Below are 21,235 nucleotides of genomic sequence, written 5' to 3'. Positions count from 1 at the left end.
GACACTCGCTCCTTTCCAGCTGTGAGAGCCAGCATCCCTATGAATGCAGGGACCGTGAGGCTCACCCAGCAGGGACTGGATCGTGCTGCTGCAATGCTGGAGCCGGTCGCCCGGGTCCGAGGTCGGGAAGAAGACCGCTGCGGGCAGGCCGCTGGCAGGGGGGTCCAGCCGGAAGCCCACGGCGGTGAGGAGGGCCTGCCAGCCGGGGATGCCACCCACTTTGTTCTCCACGCTCTGCTGGGACGTGTACATGGCGTTGCGCTGCCCGTTCTGGATGCGCTGCAGGGACTTCTCCACCTGCAAGGGCGACGGGGAGTGAAGTGCCACTCCGGGCAGGGGCAGGGGCCAGCCCCGGTTTCTCTCCCGGTGGCTCTGGGGACACACAAAGCCTAAGGCGTGAAGCCAGTACGCGGCTGCCTGCTGCCCCCTGGGCGCCCAGGCCTGGGGATCCTGACACTGCGGCAGCGGCCCGGCTTCTCGCAGGGGAGGGCACGAAGGGAAAGAAGGTTCCGGTCCACGCCAGCGAGGGCCGGGAGACTCGGAAGAATTCTGGCCCCTCCCGAGCCCACTCTTCTGCTCCCGGCTCTCCCCCACAGACACTCAAGTGACTCATCTAAAACCCGCTCTCAGGCCTGCCTCAAACCGTGTAGTGGTGCCCCATCACTAGGACAAACCTTCAGGCCCCCGAACCCTCTTCGCTGGCCCACACACCTCACACACAGCCAGCGGTCCCCATCGCAGGGCTCTGGCTGGCGGCGCCCTTCTTCCCCGTGCCCCTGACTCCCCCTTCGTCCCTCGGCAGTGACCTCTAGAACCTATGCCTCCCCTTCCACCTCAGGTCCCCCTCCCACCTGCCAGGGCCGAAGCCATGCCTGGCACACGCTGGGCTCAGTGTGTCCAGTCACTACTGAGTCCACTCTCCCCGTGAGCACCTCCCACAGCCTCTGGCCTCCCCGCAGGTTTCTCTCCTTAGGGGAAAGCTCCATCCCTCCGGAGATCCCGTGTGCCCCAGGGCACGTGTGCCATCACTGGAGGGGCAGAAGAGCCGTCCAGGATGTCACCTGAGAATTTTCTCACAGTACGACCCTGGGATGCTGGGAACTGACCTCACAGGCAGGACAGGAGTGTTCCTGGGCAGGACAACCAGCTGGCTGGCTGGCACGCCTTGGAGACATGCTGCCCACTGGGGCCCGGGGGGCACCCAGGGTAGTTAGGAGGCAAGGGCTGGTGAACTTGACCCATGGCCCCTGTACTCACCCTGGGAAATGAAGCCAAGAAAGAAGAGACAGCCCTTAAATGTGCCTGAGGGGCCGTAGGGCTGAGTGGGGAGCGGAGAGACCTGGCTCTGGCTCCAAGCCTGGTCTGGGAGAAGAAAGCCAAAGGGGTAGAGAGGGCATTTCGGTTCTCTCAGAAAAGCAGCTTGGGGGCCGCAGCAAGGAAGGAGGGGGCTCGGGGGGGGGGGGGCGGTGACGGGGCCGGAGAAGGTCCTAAGCCGAGCAGCCGAATCACTCTGTGCGGTTTCCAGGCACAGGTCCGAATCAGCCAGGAGAGTCTCCCCAAATTCTCAGAGCAGTGAGCTCAGCTACCCTGGAGCAGGTGGTGTGGGCTGCCTCAAGTCTGGCCCGCGGGCCGCCTGGGGTTTGCAGGTGACCTCCTTCCTACCTGGCCACACACTGATGTCAGGCAGACCCTGAGCTCAGGAAACGTACAGGACCGACCTACCACCAGGATCGCACTGAGCGCCCCCGCCCGGGCCCCGGGCCCATGGGGGCAATAAGCGTGCCCAGCTGAGTGGACGTGCCCACCGGAACCCAGCCCCCAAAGTAAGCTCCCTGCTCAAAGCCCCCAGCCTGCTCCCAGGGCCTGTGTGGATCCCAGGGCCCCACGTCCTCTGTCTCTCGAGCTCGGACAGAGCCACGGCGTGTGCACCTCTGATCTCTGGGGTGGCAGCGGGCAGCTGTTTGCATCGGGTCTGGAAAGAGCGTGGATGTGGCATGGACTGTCCACCCACGCGGACCCCCCGGGCTGGGGCGGGGCCGGGCTTCCCTGTGCAGAGTTCCATGGAGGCTGACGGTTCTAAATTGTTAGAAGCCGCCTTCCAGGTTACCAAGTGGGAGAGCGGAAGGGATGTCGTGTCACTGCTTCTTGGCCCGATGTATAACTTTTAAATGTGTGGACGCTGATGTGGGGCCTCTGTCTATACCCTCGCGCCGGCCCCACAGAGGCTGGGATTGGCCAAATGCAGGGTCAGCGCTGGACTCTTCCTCCAACCAAATTTCAGGGAAGGCCCGTGCCGTTTGACTCTAAAATACCACCTCTCAGCCACTAGGACCCTACTGTGTTCCAGCTACTCACCTGTTCTCTAATCCTCCCAATGACCTTGAAAAATTCAAAGTTTTATCCCCCCTTCCGGATGGGGAAACTGAGGCTCAGTGAGCCAGGCGAGTTGCCCAAGGCCACATGGCCCAGAAGCAGCCGCGACGTGGGCCCCAGGACCTCGGCAAAGACTGCCACAGCCGTGCCCAGGACACGGGTCGTGCCTGCCGCTCAACCAATTGGCTCAACCCGTGGACGTCTGGGGACGGTGCCCCCTCCACCTGCTCATGTCCCCCGGTGCCAGGGAAACGCCACAGCCTCCCCTCCTCTCGAGGGCGTTTGCCCCCGGGAGCCTGGGTGAGGTGCTTACCAGGTGCAGCAGCACTCGCAGGGCGTCCCGTGCGCGCTCCGGGTGCTGGAGGATCTCCGTGAGGGCCTGGCCGATGAGCGACGAGGGGCTGTTGAGCTTAACGTCGCTCCCGATGAGCAGGAACCCTGCGGAGAACCAAGGAGGGCGTCTCTGAGCCCGCCCTCACCTCGGTACCTCACAGCCGCTGGGCCAAGAGGGGCCCGCGCGGCAAAGCAGAAGGACCGACGGCGGGGATGTCTAACTCACCGGGGGACCCTAAGTGCCTTTCTGTCCCCTCCCTTTTAGGAACGGATACTGTTTCGCTGCTCGGGGAGTGGTGGGCACTCGGGGAAGTGCCTCCGTCCTCCTGCTGCACAGGAAGTGAGGGCAGAAGAGGCCGTGGGGGTCCCTGGGCTGATGGGCCGGGCCCCCGGGGCCCCTTCCCTGGCTTGGCCACCATCCCCAGGAACACCGGAGACACCCCTGTGTCTGTCTGGAACATGTCCGGGGACGGGGCCACCAGCCGCGGGGCAAGAGGCACCCTTCTCTAGCCGTAGGAACGAGCAGGCAGCCGGGGCGGGGGGACCCACGCAGTGCCTGGGGGAGGGACGGAGGGGTCTCCTCAAGCCACCAAGCAAGCTGAGGACCAAGCTGCCCCCAGATAATGGAGAAAAGGGGATTTCCAAGGGCACGAAGGAGGCAGGGCTGTTTTTAAGGTGAGCAGGGCAGCACCATTCAGACACCGCTGTCCCCAGCACTGAGCGGTGACTTGTGTGTTGTCCGTCGCTAAAACAAGAGTCAGGGCTCTGGGAGTGACCAAAGGCAAGTCACATCCATAAACACGTTGGGAAGATCGGGGGAGGGATCCCCCAGAGAGGCGCAGGGTCCCGTCAGGAAGAAGCGCCAAGCACGGGGGCCCAAGCCCCTCTGACTGTGGGGAGCACACAAAAGCAGACGTCAGTGCCGCCGGCCGTCATGGGGCTGCCGCCATCGGCCCTGCTTGCCGCATCTCCCGGTGGGGAAGCAGTTGAACAACACAGCCCGGCCCCAGGCCCTCCCCTCGCGGAACAGCCGCTGCCAGGAGGCTTCTCTTCAGCTGCATGAGGAAACGGTAGATTCTGTCCTGTTCTTTCCAAACGCCTTTTAGGAAAATGCTACGGCTGTGCCGCTGCGTGAAGCAAGCAAATGTTTCCATTTCTGAACAACACGGCTCGGTGGCCGGGCACCACCGCTGGCCCTCGCCGCTGCCGGGGTGCGGGCCCCCGGGTCCGCCTCGGGCCTCCCCTCCTTTGCAAGATGGCGCCACCCCTAGCGGCAGACGCAAACCCGACTTATTTGGAGAGGAAGGGTGAGGCGAGAGCCATCTTGTTCCCGGTTTTTAAACGTATACGTGGATTAAAACGAAATATAAATGTTTGAAAGGGGTGTGTTTGGCATTTCTATTTCTCGAGACTAAGACACTGTGTTTACGGGTCGGTCCCATTGCTACGGCACTGATGGGAACTTGGCCTTTGCCCTGGAGCGTCCTGGGAGGTGCAGGGGCCGCCCCTGAGAGACAGCCACAGGCTGACACATCGTGGGGTGCGTCAGCAACATGGCCCTTGCTGGGTGAGGATGGGGGGCGTGGCGGACTCTTCGTGCTGGCAGTCTGTCGGGGAGGGCTTCCCGCACGGGAGGGTCTCCAGGTCAGCCCCTGTCCCACCTGTGACCAGACGTCACAGACGACACTGTCCCCTCACTCCCAGACCTCCGAGCCCATGGCAGGCCCGCCCGGAGCACGTGCTGTCGTAGCACACGTGGCACAGACACTGAACCCGCCCCCCCAGATGGTCCACACACGGACGAGTTCTCACCCTTTTGTGACCAGTGAGGGCGCTGAGCTCCAGGAAGGGTGAGGCTCCGGTCACAGAGCCCAGGCGTGGGGCTAGGTCAAGCCCAGGTCTCCCGATGACCAAACCCAGGGTCCTTCTACCACACGGCTCTTTCCTACAGTCCCTCAAGGGACTTCACGCGAAGGTGTCATAAAATGGGTCGTCCAGCATACGCGTACGTGTCAGGAAAGGTCAACCCTCACGCTCCAATGGCAAACTATTCTGCGGCTCCCTCGTCAAAAAGACCACTTTAACACCGTGGGGGTAAACGACTGACTTGGCAGAAGGCCAGAGTCTCCGCAAACACCGCCCTCTCCCTGCGCCTCCTCGGGGCCCCGCGCTGCCCTCCTCACCCCCAGCCGGGGGCTGGCCGTGAGGACTGAGCCCCGGGGTCCGCCAGCGGCCCGTGCTCCTACCTGCCCAGTTGGATGGGTGCGAGAAGGCCTTGCTGCTCTGCACCGCCTTCATGGCCTCCCCCAGGGCAGCGCTGGCTTTCAGGCCGTTCAGCAGGGATGAGTAGAGGGCATGGAGAAACATCTTGGAAGCGGCCACAGGCACGGGCCACAGGGACACGAGGACACACTGCGCGCCGGCAGCCAGGAAGGCCCGCGTCAGCGCAACGACCCCGTCCGCCGTGACCTTGCTGTGGGACTCCTGAGAGGAGCCGAGGACCACCAGCTTCACGGGAAGCCGCAGGTCCAGGACGTCGGCGGCCGTGAGCAGCAGCTCCTGCAGGGGCGGACAGTCCGAGATGCTGTCCCCGTCGCTGGCGTCGTCCTGCACCCGCAGGGACTCGGGGATCGTGTAGGGGTGGCCGAAGGAGCTCTTGCCGCCAGCCGGGTTGCCGTCAGCGCCGGGGGTGAGGACCAAGGCCGACAGTTTCCAAGAGATGTGGGTGGCGAAGTGGACGCACTCGGCCTGGGTCAGGGCGCTCATGACCCTCTCCTTGGTGGCCACGCTGCCCACCAGGGGCTGGCAGCCCAGCAGCTCTGACACCATGTAGGCTTCCTCCTCGGCCGACGGCATCGGCCCCCACAGCCACCTGTCCATCACCGCCGGCGGGAGCTTCGGGTTACCGACCACGGCCGCCATGGACGTGGAGCTGGAGGACGTGGGCGGGTTCTTCCTCAGGTGAGACTAGGGAGGGAAGACAGACCAGCGGGCCACCCGTCAGACGGTGGCCCGCTGCCCCGGTGGCGGCAGCCGGCTCGGCCACAGGCTTCCAGGCAGTGCAGGGCTGGGCCCAGCTCGGCTGCACCTGTTCCCCCACTGACCTCGTTCGCTCAAACGTTCCACACCTTTTAGACCCGGGTGCTCGTCTCACGGAGAATCACACAGTGATTCTCCATGTGACAAGCTCTTGACAGTTGGGACCGGATGGGAGAAAGGGCCTCTCCCGTTTGTGAAGCCCTGGGGGGCAGGGGCAGGAGGTGAGGGCATGCGGTGCCCGCCTGCCCCACGCGTCTCACTCCCGCAGACCTCCCTGCGGGCCCTGAAATAAGGGGGACACTCATTCCCCAGGAGTCAGGGCTCTGGGAGTGACCAAAGGCAAGTCAGTCTCGGCGGAGCCAGGGCTAACTTAACACACTCTGTACTGGAGAGATCACGGCTGGCCTCTGCTCCCTGTGCTGCAAAATAGAAACATCACTGAATTATAAAATCGCACAGGGGCGTCTGGGTGGCTCGGTCAGTTGGGCGTCTGACTTCGGCTCAGGTCATGATCTCACTGTCTGTGAGTTCGAGCCCCACGTTGGGATCTGTGCTGACAGCTCAGAGCCTGGAGCCTGTTTTGGATTCTGTCTCCCTCTCTCTCTGCCCCTCCCCTGTTCATGCTCTGTCTCTCTCTGTCTCAAAAATAAATAAACATTAAAAAAATTAAAAAAATAAAATAAAATCGCACAAAGTCCAGCGAAGTTCTGGTTGCCCCCCAGAGGTGCCTTTTGATGCTGTGGGGGAAACATCAAGTATCAAGTTATTTCAGAATAACTTGCTGGTGGCTCCACTAGGTGGATACCTCGGACTCGGCAGGAGAAGCGCCTGCCGGGCGTCGGGCAGGAGACGGGCCTCTCCCTCTTCCTGGCTACGGTGGCAAACAGCCAGCTCACTGTTGTCATCAGCACGAAGCTCTCTCAACACGGGCCGCCTCTGCCCCTCAGGGTGCCTCTGGCAGCAGGTGCAGCGAGAGGCCCTCCATGCGGGACAGTGTCCAACGGGGCCAGCTCCCTTCGCATCTGGGGTTCAGAGTCGGCCACGGCCACACAAAATACTCAGAGGAAATAATTTCTTTCACTTCGAACTAATTCTGTTCCATGAGAAGGTTACAATCCAGCCACCGAAAACGGTCAAACAACTAAGGTGTCCCAAGCCCCGCGAGGCAGAAGCTGACCTGGTTTGAACCATGTCAATGACCAAGGTCAATAGGGGCGAAGGCAGATCCCAAGGGGGCTGTCCACACCCAGGGCGTGGGGTTTGGGTTCCTAAACGAGCCACTTTCTCCCACTAGGAGGGGCCCCATCTGAGCCGGCTCTGTGGGGCTCCGAGAGCGCCAGCACTTGAGGCCATTTTCAAGTTTGAACACTGGGCAGGGCAGCTGGGCCGCCAGAGTGCGTGCCTGGCGGGTCGGGGGCCGTGAGGGTCTGCGGGTTTGGAGAAGGGGAAGAGGATCGGGGCTGGCTGGAAGGCTCTCCAATCAGGCGGGCGGGCCGAGGGTGGCTGTGGGGTGAGACCCATGACTCTGTGGATGGCCTACTGTCGCCCTCTTGATTTTTGTGGACATCGCTTCTCACACTGACTCTTGTGCGGAATGAGACCCAAATCCCTGTCTGTCCCCTGAAAGCCACCTCGTTTGTACTCAGTTCTTTCATTGGCCTGTGAGACCCCATTTCTACTTGATGGTAATCTCATGTGTCCGCCAGCCCTGTCTGCGGCCCCTCCGCCGTGGGCAGACTCAGCGCCCGGTCAGCATGAGGTCGGGGGCGCCGGGGGAAACCACGTTCCTCAGATACTCAGCCTGGCCTCGGGCCTGACCCGGTGCCTCCGAGTAGCTCCCAACCTTGATGTCACGGCAAAGACATCTGGAGAGAAATGACACACATCACGGCTTCCTGGGACAGCAAAGGACGGTCAGGGGTCAGGAGGGCTGCCCCCCGACCTCCAGACGGATCTACTCCCAGGGCAACCTACTGGGCTGCAAACAACAACATTAACATTGCGAAGGTATCACACCCTAACCCCCAGGAGCCCAGGCTGGCCAGGAAGACCGTCCTCCGGGCGCCCACCCCACCGCGAGGCACCGCGGCGGGCGCGAGGCTTACCTTGGCCTGTGGGCTGAGGGAGCGGATGGATGGCACGGCGATGAGGGCGAAGCGCTCGTACAGGTACTCGTTGGAGGAGCTTCCCTTCAGGAGGGCGAAGGGGATGAGGTAGAGCTCCCCCTCCAGGACCAAGACCAGCTGCCGGTGCCGGCCCACGGGGCCGCTGGAGTGCATCAGGCCCTGTCAGGAAGCGTGGACACCTGAGCCGGGGCCTGGCAGGTGGGGACCTGCCTGCACCGGGCGTTGCCGAGCCACGTACATGGATGCACCCAGGAAGCACCGGGCAGGCCCAAAGCGTCCATGTGGGGAGCGTGGGTGGTGGCTTGGGGCGCTGCCCACGGGAGCACCACCCCATGGGGGCTTCTGTCGGCCTCACGGGCCCCACCCAAGGGGGAGGTTGGGAGCCAGTCCTGTGTTTTATTTTATTTTTAGAGAGTGTATGCGAGTGGGGGAAGGGCAGAGCGGGGAGAGAGAGAATCTCAAATGGAACGCAGAGCCCGATGCAGGGCTCAATCCCATGACCCTGGGATCATGACCTGAGCCGAAATTAAGAGGCAGACACTCAACTGACTGAGCCACCCAGGCGCCCCAGGGGGCCGGTCTTTTTAAGTCGGCAGGGCAGGGTGAGAGACCAGGTCACCAGTCAAGGAGGGGGGTGTCCCACGAAGACCAGCACTGGCCCCAGTAGGTCTATGGGAGGCAGGGAATTGTTCCAGAAAGAGCCCTGTGAGTCATTTACCACCGAGGGCCAAGCCAGAGGATGCCACGTTGGTCCGGAAACCCTAAGAGCAGTGTAGGCGTGATTCCTCTGTGACACCGTTACCGGGCCCAGGCTGAGTGTGAACAGAGACGAAGCCAAGGCCACTGCCACACAAGGGGATGCCACCCGGAGCCTACCCGGGGAGAAGACTGAGCGAGAGCACGGGGCGTCCGGCTGCCGGCTGGCCCTGGCCCTGGCTCTGGGGACAGTCACAGCCAGACGCCCGTCACCCCCACCCCCGCTGGCCTGTGCTCCGCAGGAGTGAATGTGCGCGCCTAATCCGTCTGACGTGCTGCTGTGGGCGCTCGACCGAGGCTGCAGAAGGCACTCAGCTAACCCAAAGTGACATGTGCCCGGCGGGACATTCAGTCCATACAAACCCCCTGTGGCTCTTTCACTTTTTAAAAATTCTAGATGCATCGAAAGAAAGCAGAGATAAAAACTATTAGGCCAATTTGCTTGCTGTTCACTTTAAGAGCTATTTCCCAAGAAGGGGTAAAGGAATCACTGTACAACCGAGGGAGGAGGAAGTGGGCTGTGTCACACTGTGTGATGAATTTCTGGGTGGGCCCAGGGAGGCAAGGAGGGCCAGGTGCCTGCGGGCTTGGGAGTCCCCTGGGCCTGGTGGGAGTGTCCACCCACTGTGGCCACTCTGAGGGCCCCCCCCCCCGGCCCTGCAGGTGGAGGTGGCCCCGGGAAGCTGCCCTGGATGGCAGTGCCCGACCTTGCTGATGGGTCAGCAGCCTTACCAGAGACAACCACTCACTGCTCAGTGGGGGCCTCCCTGCCTGACACGTGGGCAATGTGGGGGCTTGAGCCACTGCCATGTGCAAAACCGGGCCCACTCTCGGCTGGTCCAGGGTCACCAGGCATTTGGTGGATGAGATACAGGCCCCACCCTCAGAGGCCCTCTTGGGACTCCAGCTGCCAGGGGCCCAAGCCCCCGATAAGTCTGTGCTGGCTGTCACCCCATAGGTCCCGGGCTTCCCCGGGACCCACACCACTCCCGGACAAGCCCTCAGTCACGACAGCACACACACACGGGGATCAGAATGAAAGAGGGGTCCTGGGCCAGTGAGAGCTGTAATGCCGAGGCTGGAGGCCATTCAGAGAGGCGTCACTGGAAGGGTCTTTGTACGGACTCTGTGAACTCTGCCTGCAAGACCTTATCGGGGGCCCCAGCCTAAACGTGGGTGATATCATGTCCCCGAAGGCAGCATGGGTGTCTTCTCTGACAATAAATTCTGATCTCTATGAGGGGCAGTCAGCGTCATGTGGCCCTGCTATTGGGAGTCACTCTCCCTCACCAGGTGGCAGCTTCTCCATCAGCCAGGAAGACTGTGGACCGGGGGGAAGCCAGAGAAGTTAGGAGTCCGGGCCTGCTCGCAAGCTTACAACGGTGTACTCAGAAAATGTACATAAGAATCCCTTACTGAACGAGGTGGTATTAACACAGAAGCCTAAAATGTCAGCCCCAGAGGGTGGCGGTACCCACCCAGGACATGATGACCGCCCTGCCAGGAGGCCGCCCTGGCTTGTGAGGGCTGGGGAGGGCCTGGCCCGGGCAGAAGAGGCCCGTGAGGTCAGCAGAGAACAAGGCTGGGGAGAGACGTGGAAGGCAGGCTGGGGAGGGCCCCGCCCGAGGTCAGACAGGAAAGCACGGCTCATGTCGGCTATAAGCACCTGCCATACGTTCTCTGCTGAGGAGCCTCCGATGAATGTGCAGAGGTAGGCCTGTGTCACAGGGGATGGGGCTGTGCATGCTAATGCAGATGAGGAGACAGCACGGAGAGAATGGGAGAGAAGACTTGCCGGGACTTGGTGAAGAGTGACCTCGGTCGTGAGGAGAGGGAAGTCTCTGGAATTCTAGCCTGGAGATGGGGACAGTTTTCTCTGAGTGGACTGCGTCTGGGTCTGATACAGAGGTCTGGGTTCTCCTGGAAGGGTGCCTCATGGCTGGTACTGAGCTGCACATGCGCACAGTCCTGGGTGGGGGCCCTGAATGGGACCCCTGTCCAGACAGTGTGGAAAGAGGCAGGCGACAGCAGCACCAGCTTGTGGGCAGACGGGCCCCACAGCAGACTGACAGCTCCAGTTAAAAGATACGGGGAACGGACTGAACATGTTGGAAAAGATGCCCTGGAAACTGTCTTCTGAATTTTCTGCCTCCAAGGATACACGTGCACTGCCTTTTTACCAAAAGATTAGCTATAATCCAATGTGAACTTGAAAATGGAAAATAAAGTGATGTCTCTATCCAAATTACATATCATCTATTAGACGGAAAAAGGAAAGACAATTCAAAGAAAGGCTCCTCTGTGCCTCCGAATGTCAGTCTAGAAAGGGTATTTGCTGGCTTCTTAAGAGTCCTGGGCTTGTAAGATAACGGGCTCAGCATCAGCCCCACACCAGCAACTAATACATTCCAACAAATTCCAGCAAAGACTCAGACTTTCTGACTTCTGAAGTGTCTAGAAATGGATCTTTTGAAATAGCATAAGATCAGAAGGCCAGGGGTGCTAAAACCTGTCTACTCCCCCAGTGACCTTGCCCATCCCAGTGTGTGCCAGGCCCAGGATGGAAAAGGGAGAGACCGAGTGCCCCAAAAGGCAGGCCTGGCAATGAGTGGACTCAGGCTAAGCTCAGTCTTTGCACGGGGGGTGGGCTATTCCTTTAGACAGGGCAGGCAGCGGGCACCCTGGAGGTGGGTGTGGGCGGCTGTTAGACTCTCAGCTCCTGGCACCTTGTCAACACCTGCCCTGTGACTGGGTTCCTGCAACCAGGTCTCCTGTGGAGGAAGCTCGCTGCCGAGCTTTCTCAGGGGAAGGCACGGAGGGCCAATGCCAAGGGAAGGCCTAGGTCAGCGGTAGGTGCAGGGACGTGCAGCGGAGCCCAGGACGTGTCTGTCTGGGACCCTGCAGTCTTGGCCTGGCGATAACCTTCCCACAGCCCTTTCCACATGAAAACCAGGTCCCGGGGACCCTGTGCACTCAGCAGGCCCCCTGCCCCGGCAGGCGCCTGGACTCTCACTGCATACCCTTGCCAACTGGAAGCCGACTGTCTGCCCGCCTGCCCCCACGCAGAGAAGGCCTTTGCTTGCCAGCAGCTCAAGACGTGCTCCAGCCTGGCCAAACCAGCGGTTTGCTACCCAGTGGGCTGAACCACACCTTTCCTGGTGTCCACCTTTTCTTGGGTAAACTCCATGATGCCTGTGTCCTGGCTTCTGGCTTAAGAGCTATGTGCTGCACACAGGTCACCAGGGTTCGGAGGATCTGCCTGCACCCTCCATGTACAGGGAGCTTCGTTGTCACTAGAGGACACAGGAAGCCCCTCAGAATGCCACAGCATCACAGGCCAGAGGAAGAAACACCCCTGATCCTGGGTCCGTGAGTTTTTGGGCAGATTCGATTTGGGATAAAATGGACTTTACTGTCTACAAGGATTCCAGAAGCAAGAACTGCTTGGAATCTGGCCACTACAGAGCTGTGTTACAGGCTTGGGATTTTCTTCCTGACTCGTATTTTTGCTCAAGTGAATTGATCAGACCTTTCTAAGGTAGGGAAACCTCTTCCGTGATGTTTCTGGGAGATCCCGGCATCAGGGAAGGCTGCACACGGTCTCAGCAAATATCACAAACCTGTTGGAAGTAACGCTCAGACCATGACTAAAATCTATAGACTGTACACACTGCAATCCAACAAGAAAAGCAGGAGTACGGGTCAACCCCTTCGATTATGTTCTTTGGCCAGACAACAAACCACTGGCTTGCCTGAAGAACCAAATAAAGGGAGGGGTTCGGAATTTAGGTCCTGGGGAAAAGTGACCATCCTCCAGCCAGAGCCGGAAGGGTCTGCCGGCCAGGAGCGTTCAGCTCCAGCTAAATCAGCCAGAGGGGTTGCGTAAGCCGCAGGGGCCTTGGACAAAATTGGCCTTCTCTTTCTCGACAGACCTGGTAACAATGAGCCCTCGTGCCCTCAGGGGCAGGAACCTGCCAGGAGAGGCTGAGACAGCCGCTGTGGAACATCCACTCGAACAGAGCCAGAACCCAGCATTGGCCCAGGTGGGAACAGCACTCACCTCATGGGAGCCTGCTCTCCCCGCCGGTTTTGGTGCCCCAGAAACCGAATGGAGCTAGCTTATTGCCTCCATTTTTCCTTCTCCTAATCAGTTGTAGAAATGTTTGCTGTCCTCGTTTGAATATTACTGCAGATGTCTCACTCAGAAATCCATTAGACAGGCTGGTGGTGGGGCGGCCAGCCCTGAGCATGCCAGTCTCAAGGACCTCATCTTCCACTCCGCAGTCTGGAGTGTAGGTCTGATTGTTTCTAGGGACAAATACTCCCTGGCCATCTCCAAACCCTCAATCTATGTACAAAACAGGCACCCAGGTGGTTGTCTCCTGGGGCATTGCTCTGGGGTAAACTGGTTTATCAGGCTAACTGGATTTTGCAAGAGTCCTCTCCCCCAGAGCAATAATTCAAGGTACAACCCAGGCAGAGCTGAGCTGCACACCACCAACCCCTTGCCCCCACCGCACCTTGCAGGCATTGATGAGAGGTCTCATGCTTCCCAGAGACCCAGTGCTCAGGAAGGCAGTTTCCCAACCTAACAGACCTGAACTGCAAGTTTTAAGCACGTTTCTGGGGATCCTGAAACAGGTAAGCCCACGTCAACAGGCGGGCCAGGAATACTTTTCCCTCTTATCCTGGTCATTCACTCTTTCAGTCTGTCCTACAACCTTGGTTTTACGACTGTAAATATAGGAAACGGGGAATTTCGGTAAATGGAAGTAATGATAAGGATGACAGGGGACTATAACTAGAAGGAGTCCAAACTCCAGTGATCCTGAAAGGGCCCCAAATCTGGACCTGTGGACAATGATTCGAGCAAATCCTGGGCAGTTCCCTGTTCTACGTCTGGCACCTTGATCAAGCAGCCTCTGGCTTTGGGTGAAGCCCCGTGTGCAAACTGAGGGGGTGAATTGGGACCTGAGTGAACAAGGGCTTCCCCTGAGCAGCCCAGGGGGGCCTCTTAAGTCCAGGCCCAGAAGCATGGCTTACTGTCTTTTACTCTAGTTTGAGTAAAAATGAATGCCAGGGACACAAACAGGGTCCAGTCCCTTTCACACTAAGCACTTGCAACTTTTCTTCGGTGACATTTCCTCTCGTGGGTGTCAGACAGGACTTCACTTAATGTCTGATGATGGGTCACGTGCAGATGCGGCCGGGCCCTCCTGGAAGAGAGCCGGACGTGCTCGTCCCTGACAGCAAAGGACGGCGTGGTTCCAGGAAAGAGCCACGGCAGGGTTTCCCTTAAGCCAGATTAAATCAAATACTGGTAGAAGCCTAGGGTAAAATATTATTTTGTTCCACTTTTCATACTGTCTGACCTAGTCCCTTAGCCATAGGACTGGGGCTAAACAAAGGCAGTTGTTCAAATAATTATAAGCCCCATGTGAAGAGGCTAATCGTTTTAGTCTTGAAGTGTCAGTGATTCATAAGCTTGGACCTTCGGCTTTGATTTGTCTTTTCATTGAAAATGTGGAAGAGGGTCTGACCCTGCCTGGGAGCTGAAAGGGCCGGGAGTGGGCGGGTGGTGTCCTATCGCCCTCTAGTGGCCGCCAGAGCAGGCGGGTGTGCTGGCTTTAGGAAGTGAGAGGAAGCTCCAGGCCCCCTCCTCCACCTAGGCGGCCCGCTGAGGAGGCGTTGCTGCAGCCCATCCCACCTGACATTCCCACACGGGATAGCCACCCGCTTCGCACCTCCTCCTCCGTGTCCGGGACGGTGTGTCCCCAACACATGTCAACAAGTACCTGGTGAATGAATGGATGAAACTTCTCAGGCAAGTGTTTTTACTGAAACACCACGGATCCCTCCAGAGAGCCTAGGAAAAGCTCTTGCTCTGACCATTTACTTTAATGGCCTTTGACAGGTTTCACTCTGGCTCCTTTGAGGCCGCCCACACTCCTTCACCGTATTTGAACACCTCGGCCACAAAAGAAAAGAGTTTAACTATCAGGGACTAAGGATACGCTTTTGAACTTAATGCCCCATGTCAAGGTCAGACTGCACCCCGAAGGTGGGCGCGTGGGGCTCTGTCACATGTGTTCGTACAGTGTAGTTCCTGAGCTGCATGCTGGCCAGTGGGTCTGGTGGCGGGGCTTTTCCCTTCCTTGGGTAATGCCACGAAGGCTGATTTCATTCGCTGTTATAACTTGTTGAGGGCCGTAAGTCTTCCCCTCCCCAGTCACCACCTTCCCCTGGCTCAGCGGGGTGGGTGTGGGTCCCCTGCGGGCATGCATGATCCTACCCTGAAGTAAGCTAGAATCCTGGCACCTTGCGGGTTGGCGGGGTCAGGGTCTCACTGGATTCCAAGGTGTGTAAGAGCAGGCCCAGCCCCTTCCTCCTGCTTCCCGACCTCCGGGAAAGCTCTCAAGTGCCGCAAAGTGGCCACAGAAAACCCAAGGGCTGATTTGTGCCTTGGGTCCTCTGCTTTGTATGACAGACTAGTCCCAAACAGCAAGTGCAGCATTCCACAAACATCACTGAGTGTCAACGTGTCCCAGGCCCTGTGCCAGCTGCTGAGGACACAGATGAGGGACCATCCTCGCCTTCAGGGAGTGTGGGGTGGGCAGCAAGAGAGGGAAGGTGAGGCTTGCCAAGAGCTAAGCTCTGAGTCCAGTGAGGTATGGGGTGCCATGAAAGACACGGGGCATACATGGAACCCCAGTGGCGGGTGGGAGGGGGATGAAGCCTGCAGGGTGGTGGGAAAAGAGGGCAAGGAAGGTTTCAAGGAGGAGGGTGCACTTGAGCTGGCCCAGAGAGAGGCGAGGAGCTCGTCAACTCCAGATGACCTGAGCTTCCAAGTATGCACTTGGTCACAGCCAGTCTCCCCCTCTGCCCTCCGCCCCCTGCCCCTCCTCACCGCTCCCACCAGCCACTTCTTGCCCCTCCTCACAGCTCCCACCAGTCCTTTCCTCTCCCTGCCCCTCCTCACCGCTCCCACCAGCCCCTTGCATGTGCAGGGACTAAATAATCTGGGACCCAGGTGCAAAAGGAGAAATGCACTCACTCAGAAGGCCCGAGTGAGTGAAAGAATGGAGGGTCCCAATAGCCTTCAGAGGGGCCGGGGGATCAGTGCACGCGATGCAGAGCTCAGGGCGGCAGGGAGTGGTAGTAAGTCACCAAAACGGTCTTTGTGACGACTGATGGCAGTAAAGAAAACCTGAAAAATCAGCCTAAGGGTACAGGTGTATATTGCTTCCCTGAGATGTGGCACACAAATCACACTCTGATAGCATGCTGTTGGAGGTGCTCTGAGCTGGGGCGCTCTCTGCAGTCCTGGCCCTTCCTTAAAAAGAGGACGCCGAGGGGACAACGGTCCTAAGAAGAACAGGACAGCCCAGCGCATTGCAGGAAAGGAGGAGACAGGACTGGGCCTCTGTGCTGACGGGCCCAGAGGCCTGGGGTGCTGGGAGGGGCAGTGACCGGGTCACAGCAGCCACCTCTCACCAGGGACTCTCTCTGCTTCTGCTGCCCTGCGTGCCCCTCAGATCCCACTAAGCCCAGCCCTGCTCTGACCTGACACACTCTGTGGGGTCGTCCTCATTTTCTAATGAGGACACAGGTACTCGAGGAGGAGAAAGAGCTTGGCCAAGGTCATGCAGCCAGGGGAGGGCAGCGTCAGACAGGAGTCCAGACGGCCGGCCGCCCCTGGCTCCCTGAGCGAGGGAAGTCTGGAGGGCCCAGGCAGGGGGGCACGGCCTCCTGAAAAATACCGGGCGAGTGCCACGTGTCCTTGGCCAAATGCTTCTGCATTTCCTGGGGATGAGGAATCACTGTCAACGCGGGGTTTCCCGAGGAGGCACATCACCTCTGCCAGCGGGCTGAAGTGGGCGAGGGTGCTGCCGAGGGGCCACCCCAACGTCTGCAAGACAAACCTCCCACCTGGCTGCACACAGCGGCCAGGACGTGTGGGCTGGGAAGGCCGGCGGCCTGCTGTCCAAGGGCCCGTCAAGCACGTCCTCCCTGTCTGAGAGCCGGGCACCCACAGATGCAGGCACTCTGGGCTCTCCCTGGGGTCTATTAAGGACTGCCTGTCAGGGACACATTGAAGACCTAGCCCCCTGTGGAATGGTACTGGCCAGGGGGCGGGGGGTTTGGGACATAATTTGGTTTAGATGAGGTCATGCGAACGGAACCTCCATGATGGGGCCGGTGCCCTTACAAGAAGAGGAAGGCACCAGAGCCTCCGTGTGAGGACACAGTGGGAAGAGGGTTGTCTGCACCCGGGAAGAGGGGCTTCACCAAGAAACTGAATATGCTGGCACCCTCACCTGGGTGCCTCACCTGAAGCCTCTGGAGCCATGAGAAATAGATGTGTGCTTTCTAAACCACCCGGTCCACACCGTTTTGTTAAAGCAGCCAGAGAAGACTAACACACAGTCACATACAAACGCATCTGATAGGTTCACCATTCAGATTCAAAAGATCCCCGAGCCCTTTGGGTTCCCCAACCCAGGCGGAGAACCGTGTCCAGATGGAAGGATGATGTGCGAAGACCAGAGCCACAGAAACCCATCAGGGGCCGTTCTCGACCTTTTCAAGAAATCCAAAGTGAGAGGGTGTCTTTGGTGCTGGACTCTGGGGTGGAGTCAGTGGCCCCTGACGGCGGCAGGGGCCGACGGATCTGTTCTCGGCAGGCAGCACGGCCCTGGCAGGAGCTGCTCTGGCAAGACCCTCGGACGACAGGTGGGAGGTGGGGAAGCAGTCCCGCAGGGTGAGACAGAGCCACGGGCACAGCCCTCTTGGATCTGCTCGGGGCCCACGCCGATGGCGCGCTCGCTGCTGACCACGGTGGGCGTGTGCACAGCCCCGCGCCTCCCAGGGCCTCCCGGAGTCTGGTCTGATGAGAGGAGGGAGGAGGGCAGCACTTCACCGTGTACCTGACGCAGCTGAGGCCAGATGTGCCTGGCTGGAAAGGAGCAGAGCTCCGACTTTAGCCTGGCAGCTGGAACCCGGGGCGTCACGCACTAACCAGCAGCCAACCCAGAGAGCGCTTCCAAACACCGACTGAGAAGCTGGACAGAGAAGGTTTGTGTTCTGGAAACCACCCCCTCCCCCCGCCCCGGTTGTCTCAGGAGCCCATGTTGTATCTGAGGGGCACACATGGGCGTTGAGCGGTAAATGATGCGTCCTGACGCCTAGAAGCCTCTTGGCCCCGGGAGGCACTTACCCCTTCCATGGGCGCTATGAGCAGGTCGTACAGAGCGCGGAGCGGGGGCCTGGCGAACGAGCTCTGCCTCCGGGGGAGAGAGGAGGTCCCGTCCTTGATCGGCGACATGGTGTTGCTGGCCAAGCTCGTCATGCTCTGGCAGCTCCTGGGGAGAGAAGGGCCAGGGGATCAGGCAGGGCACACGCGGGGCGGGCGGGGATGCGCCACTTGCTCCGGGTCCCGGAAAGGGCAGGCTGGAGGCTGCACAGCGGGGGCCGGCCGGGCCTCCCTCCCGGCTTCGCCTTCCTCACCTTCCTTTCAGGTGATTTTCACAGAAACCGCAGGGCAAACCAGCTGCACACAACAGCTTACATTTCCATACAGTTTTCCTGCATCCTCAAACGTCCCAAAGTGCTGTTCAAAGGATTTAATTACATCCTTGTGTGGAGCGACCGTGTGCAGGCAAACGAGAACGTGAGGACCATTGGAATCAGCGGCAGCCCCCAGGCTGATGGGGAGGGCGGTGCCAACTAATCTCTGGGCCGGAGCTGCGGACAAGACAAGGGACGTGCTGGCCCCCAACCCAGGGCTCAGGTCAGCCGCCGGGTACCCGCCTGAGCCCCTCGAGGCACAAGGCCCTGCAGAATCCCTGGCCGGGCATTCCCTGCACAGCGGGTCTGCTGAGTGGGTCTGTAGTGTGGCTGCAGGCTTCTGTTTGCTTTTTAGCTTGTGCTCCGGTGTTGCCAGGCAGTTTTATTGGTACAGGTGGCATTCTTGATCCAAGGACCCCGAGTCTCACACTCCCAACACAGGACGAGAACATTCATTTCCTGGGGCACCTGGGTGGCTCAGTTGGTTAAATGTCCGACTCTTGATTTCGGCTCAGGTCATGATCTCATGGTTCTGTGAGCTGTCAGCATGGAGCCTGCATGGGACTCTCTCACCCCCTCTTGCTCTCTGCCCTTCCCCTGCTCTCTCTCTCTCAAAATAAATAAACATTAAAAAAAGAAAGAAAGAAAGAAAAGAAAGTGTTTCCTGAGCACCAGTTATCTGCTAGGCACTGAAGTCGGCCCTGAGGACCTATAGAGGACACACAGCAAAGGTGAGCAGAAGAGACAGCAGGCAGGGAAACACGCCTATTTACAATGGAGGGACCGGGCTGCCCCCCACTCTTCCCTCTGAACCTGCCCCGTCACTCGGCCAGTGTGGCCTCAGCACAGCCTCTGGGGACATTCTCTGCATGACGGCTGGACAGTCAGTAGTCTCTCAACCTTGTTTCAGACACTCTGCTCATCTTTGGAGTTGCCGCTACATCCTCAAGGACCCTTAAGGGGAAAGACCAGGTCTGACACGAGATACACCTCCGAGCTTTGGTAAATACTCTGGGCTGCTGGCGGTGGTGGCAGCTGGGTCGTTTCCTGAGAAAAGACCAAAAGGCAGCTTTCCCTCCTGGGCCTGGCCGGGATCCACAACTATCGAAAGAAGTGATGTGAAAGATCCAATTTGCGTTTTCCAGGTAGAGTTTCTACCCCCTGGCCTTCCCCCCCTGGTCAGTGTTCTTGGCAACGTCCCACTTGACCTAAATTCTAGGGCTGTGCCAAGCCGAGCTGTGAGCGCCCCCGGCACCCCCTACCCCCTGCAAGAGGAGGGAGGGCAGAGGACTCGGAGGCCTGAGAGCCTGCTCACGTCCGCCCCTCTGTCTCGGCTGCTCAGGAAACGTGTCATTACAAGCGACTGGGCGGAGGTGCATCTTTGCCATCAGAGCCAGTGAAGCAGAGATAACCCTGGAGTGACACTCGCAGGCTCTCTTAATTCCACAGGATACACCGCAAAGAGCAGTGCTCCCCCAAAGGAGAGCGCCAAATTGCTGTCCAGAGGAGCCGCTCTGGTGGAACGCAGTCTGTCACGGGCCTGTGTGCACACGCGTGTTATTGGCAGACGGAGATCACGGCCCTGCCGTCGGATCAGCAGGACAGGGCGGCAACAGACCGCTGGGTGCCCTCTGCACTCCCTAGACAGGCGTCCGCCCGGATGGTGGGCCTGTGACCCCACGGGAGGCCTCTGAGTCTGATCAGTCCAGCTGCAGGTGTCCAGGGAGAGTGCTAGGTCCCCGGACGAGGCTGTGGCCACAGGTCATCACATCGACTGACGGGGCATCCCACAAATCCCAAGGCTCTGAACTAACAAGCTTCTTCTGGAGAAAGAGACCCCCATGAGCTGCCCTCTGGGGTAACAGGAGACCAGCACAATCCAAGCTGCATGGGGGAGCCCCAAGCATTCCACTTACTCCCCAAACTTAGAACCACGTGCTGATTCCCCCGCTGCTGGCAGTGTGAGGTGCTGAAATATGGATTCTGGAAGTGGCCAAGGAAGTGCCTGGGAAGGAAGATGTCTGGAGGGAGTTAGGGAGATGGGGAGGTACGAGGGGAACAGACCTGCTAGGTGCGAATCCCAGCCTGGGGCTCTAGGCCTCACTTTCTGCACCTGCACAACCGGGAAATGCTGCCCACAGGCACGGAGTGGCAGGATGGGAGAAAGGGCTGCAAAGCACGCAGCACTGAAAGTCACTGGGAGTCTCAGCTGATGGAACAGCGAGTGAGGCAAAGGCCTGGGCAGGAGGGTGGGACGCGGGCTGGGATTCCAGATCGCAAGCACAGATGGCCGTGGCGTCTTCTTATTGAAACCCACAGAGTGCCAGAGGCATCTAAAGGGGCCAACAACGCTGACCTATTCCACATGTGCTGCTGCCCTCGATGGGACAGGCCTGCGGGGTCCCTGCACTGGGCTGCAAGGAAAGGGGATGGTTCCAGCAGGGGTCTGGGGGCACCAAATCACAAGACGCTGACCAACTGCTGGTCAGGCAGAGCCAAGAGAGGGCTTTCTGGGAGAGGGCCGTTCGATGTGGGCACCATCATCTGGAGTCAGCTGCCTGTGGACAAGGTGGAGAAGGCCATTCCAAGCTGAGGGAACAACGTGGGGGAAGGCACAGATGTCAGGGACAGAGACCGGGGTGCCTGGGGCAGTGAGTGTGGGGGGACAAGCATGCCAGGTGGGCCTGTGGCCCTGAGATTGTGCTGTGGGGAGGCCGTGAACCTCCTTAAGCATCAGGCTTGCCCGAACAGGAAGCTCCTCCACCCAGGCTAATTCCTTCCCTGGGGTGATCCGAGGAGGCCCATCTGCAATCTACATCCTTCCCTCAGAACTTCCCCACTAGTGTCCGGGGCTGGGCTTGGCAGAGCCCCCGCGATCAGCCCGTAAGACAGCCCACCTCGCCCCTGGCCGGCTTCAGTGGACAACCAGTGAGATGTCTCTGGCTGGGGCTGGTAGACACATGGACGATCAAGGTGCCTGTTTACTCTGAGGAGGTTTCCTGGGACACACTCTTGGGTCATCTGTTTCTAGGGAGCGCAGA

The 21,235-nt window shown here is 59.5% G+C and overlaps 1 protein-coding gene across 2 annotated transcripts in view; it reads right to left on the bottom strand.

Moving 5' to 3' along the window:
• The window catches only part of TTC28 (tetratricopeptide repeat domain 28), a 429,855-nt gene that overhangs the window by 10,339 nt on the left and 398,281 nt on the right, over positions 1-21,235 (bottom strand). For both annotated transcript variants that reach the window (XM_047088065.1, XM_047088066.1), the window contains exons 13-17: positions 17,845-17,989; positions 7,851-8,030; positions 4,953-5,673; positions 2,687-2,811; positions 66-297 (exon numbers count right to left, since the gene is read on the bottom strand). In XM_047088065.1, coding sequence (XP_046944021.1) covers positions 66-297; positions 2,687-2,811; positions 4,953-5,673; positions 7,851-8,030; positions 17,845-17,989 — 1,403 coding nt within the window. The remainder of the gene's footprint in view (positions 1-65; positions 298-2,686; positions 2,812-4,952; positions 5,674-7,850; positions 8,031-17,844; positions 17,990-21,235) is intronic.

The sequence above is a fragment of the Lynx rufus genome, unplaced genomic scaffold, assembly GCF_022079265.1.
Source record: "Lynx rufus isolate CCGP_SWC_20201006 ecotype Redwood Valley unplaced genomic scaffold, mLynRuf1.p SCAF_24, whole genome shotgun sequence".
Lineage (NCBI taxonomy): Eukaryota > Metazoa > Chordata > Mammalia > Carnivora > Felidae > Lynx > Lynx rufus.
Note: the sequence above shows the minus strand (reverse complement) of the source record. Positions and strands in the feature narration are given on the sequence as shown.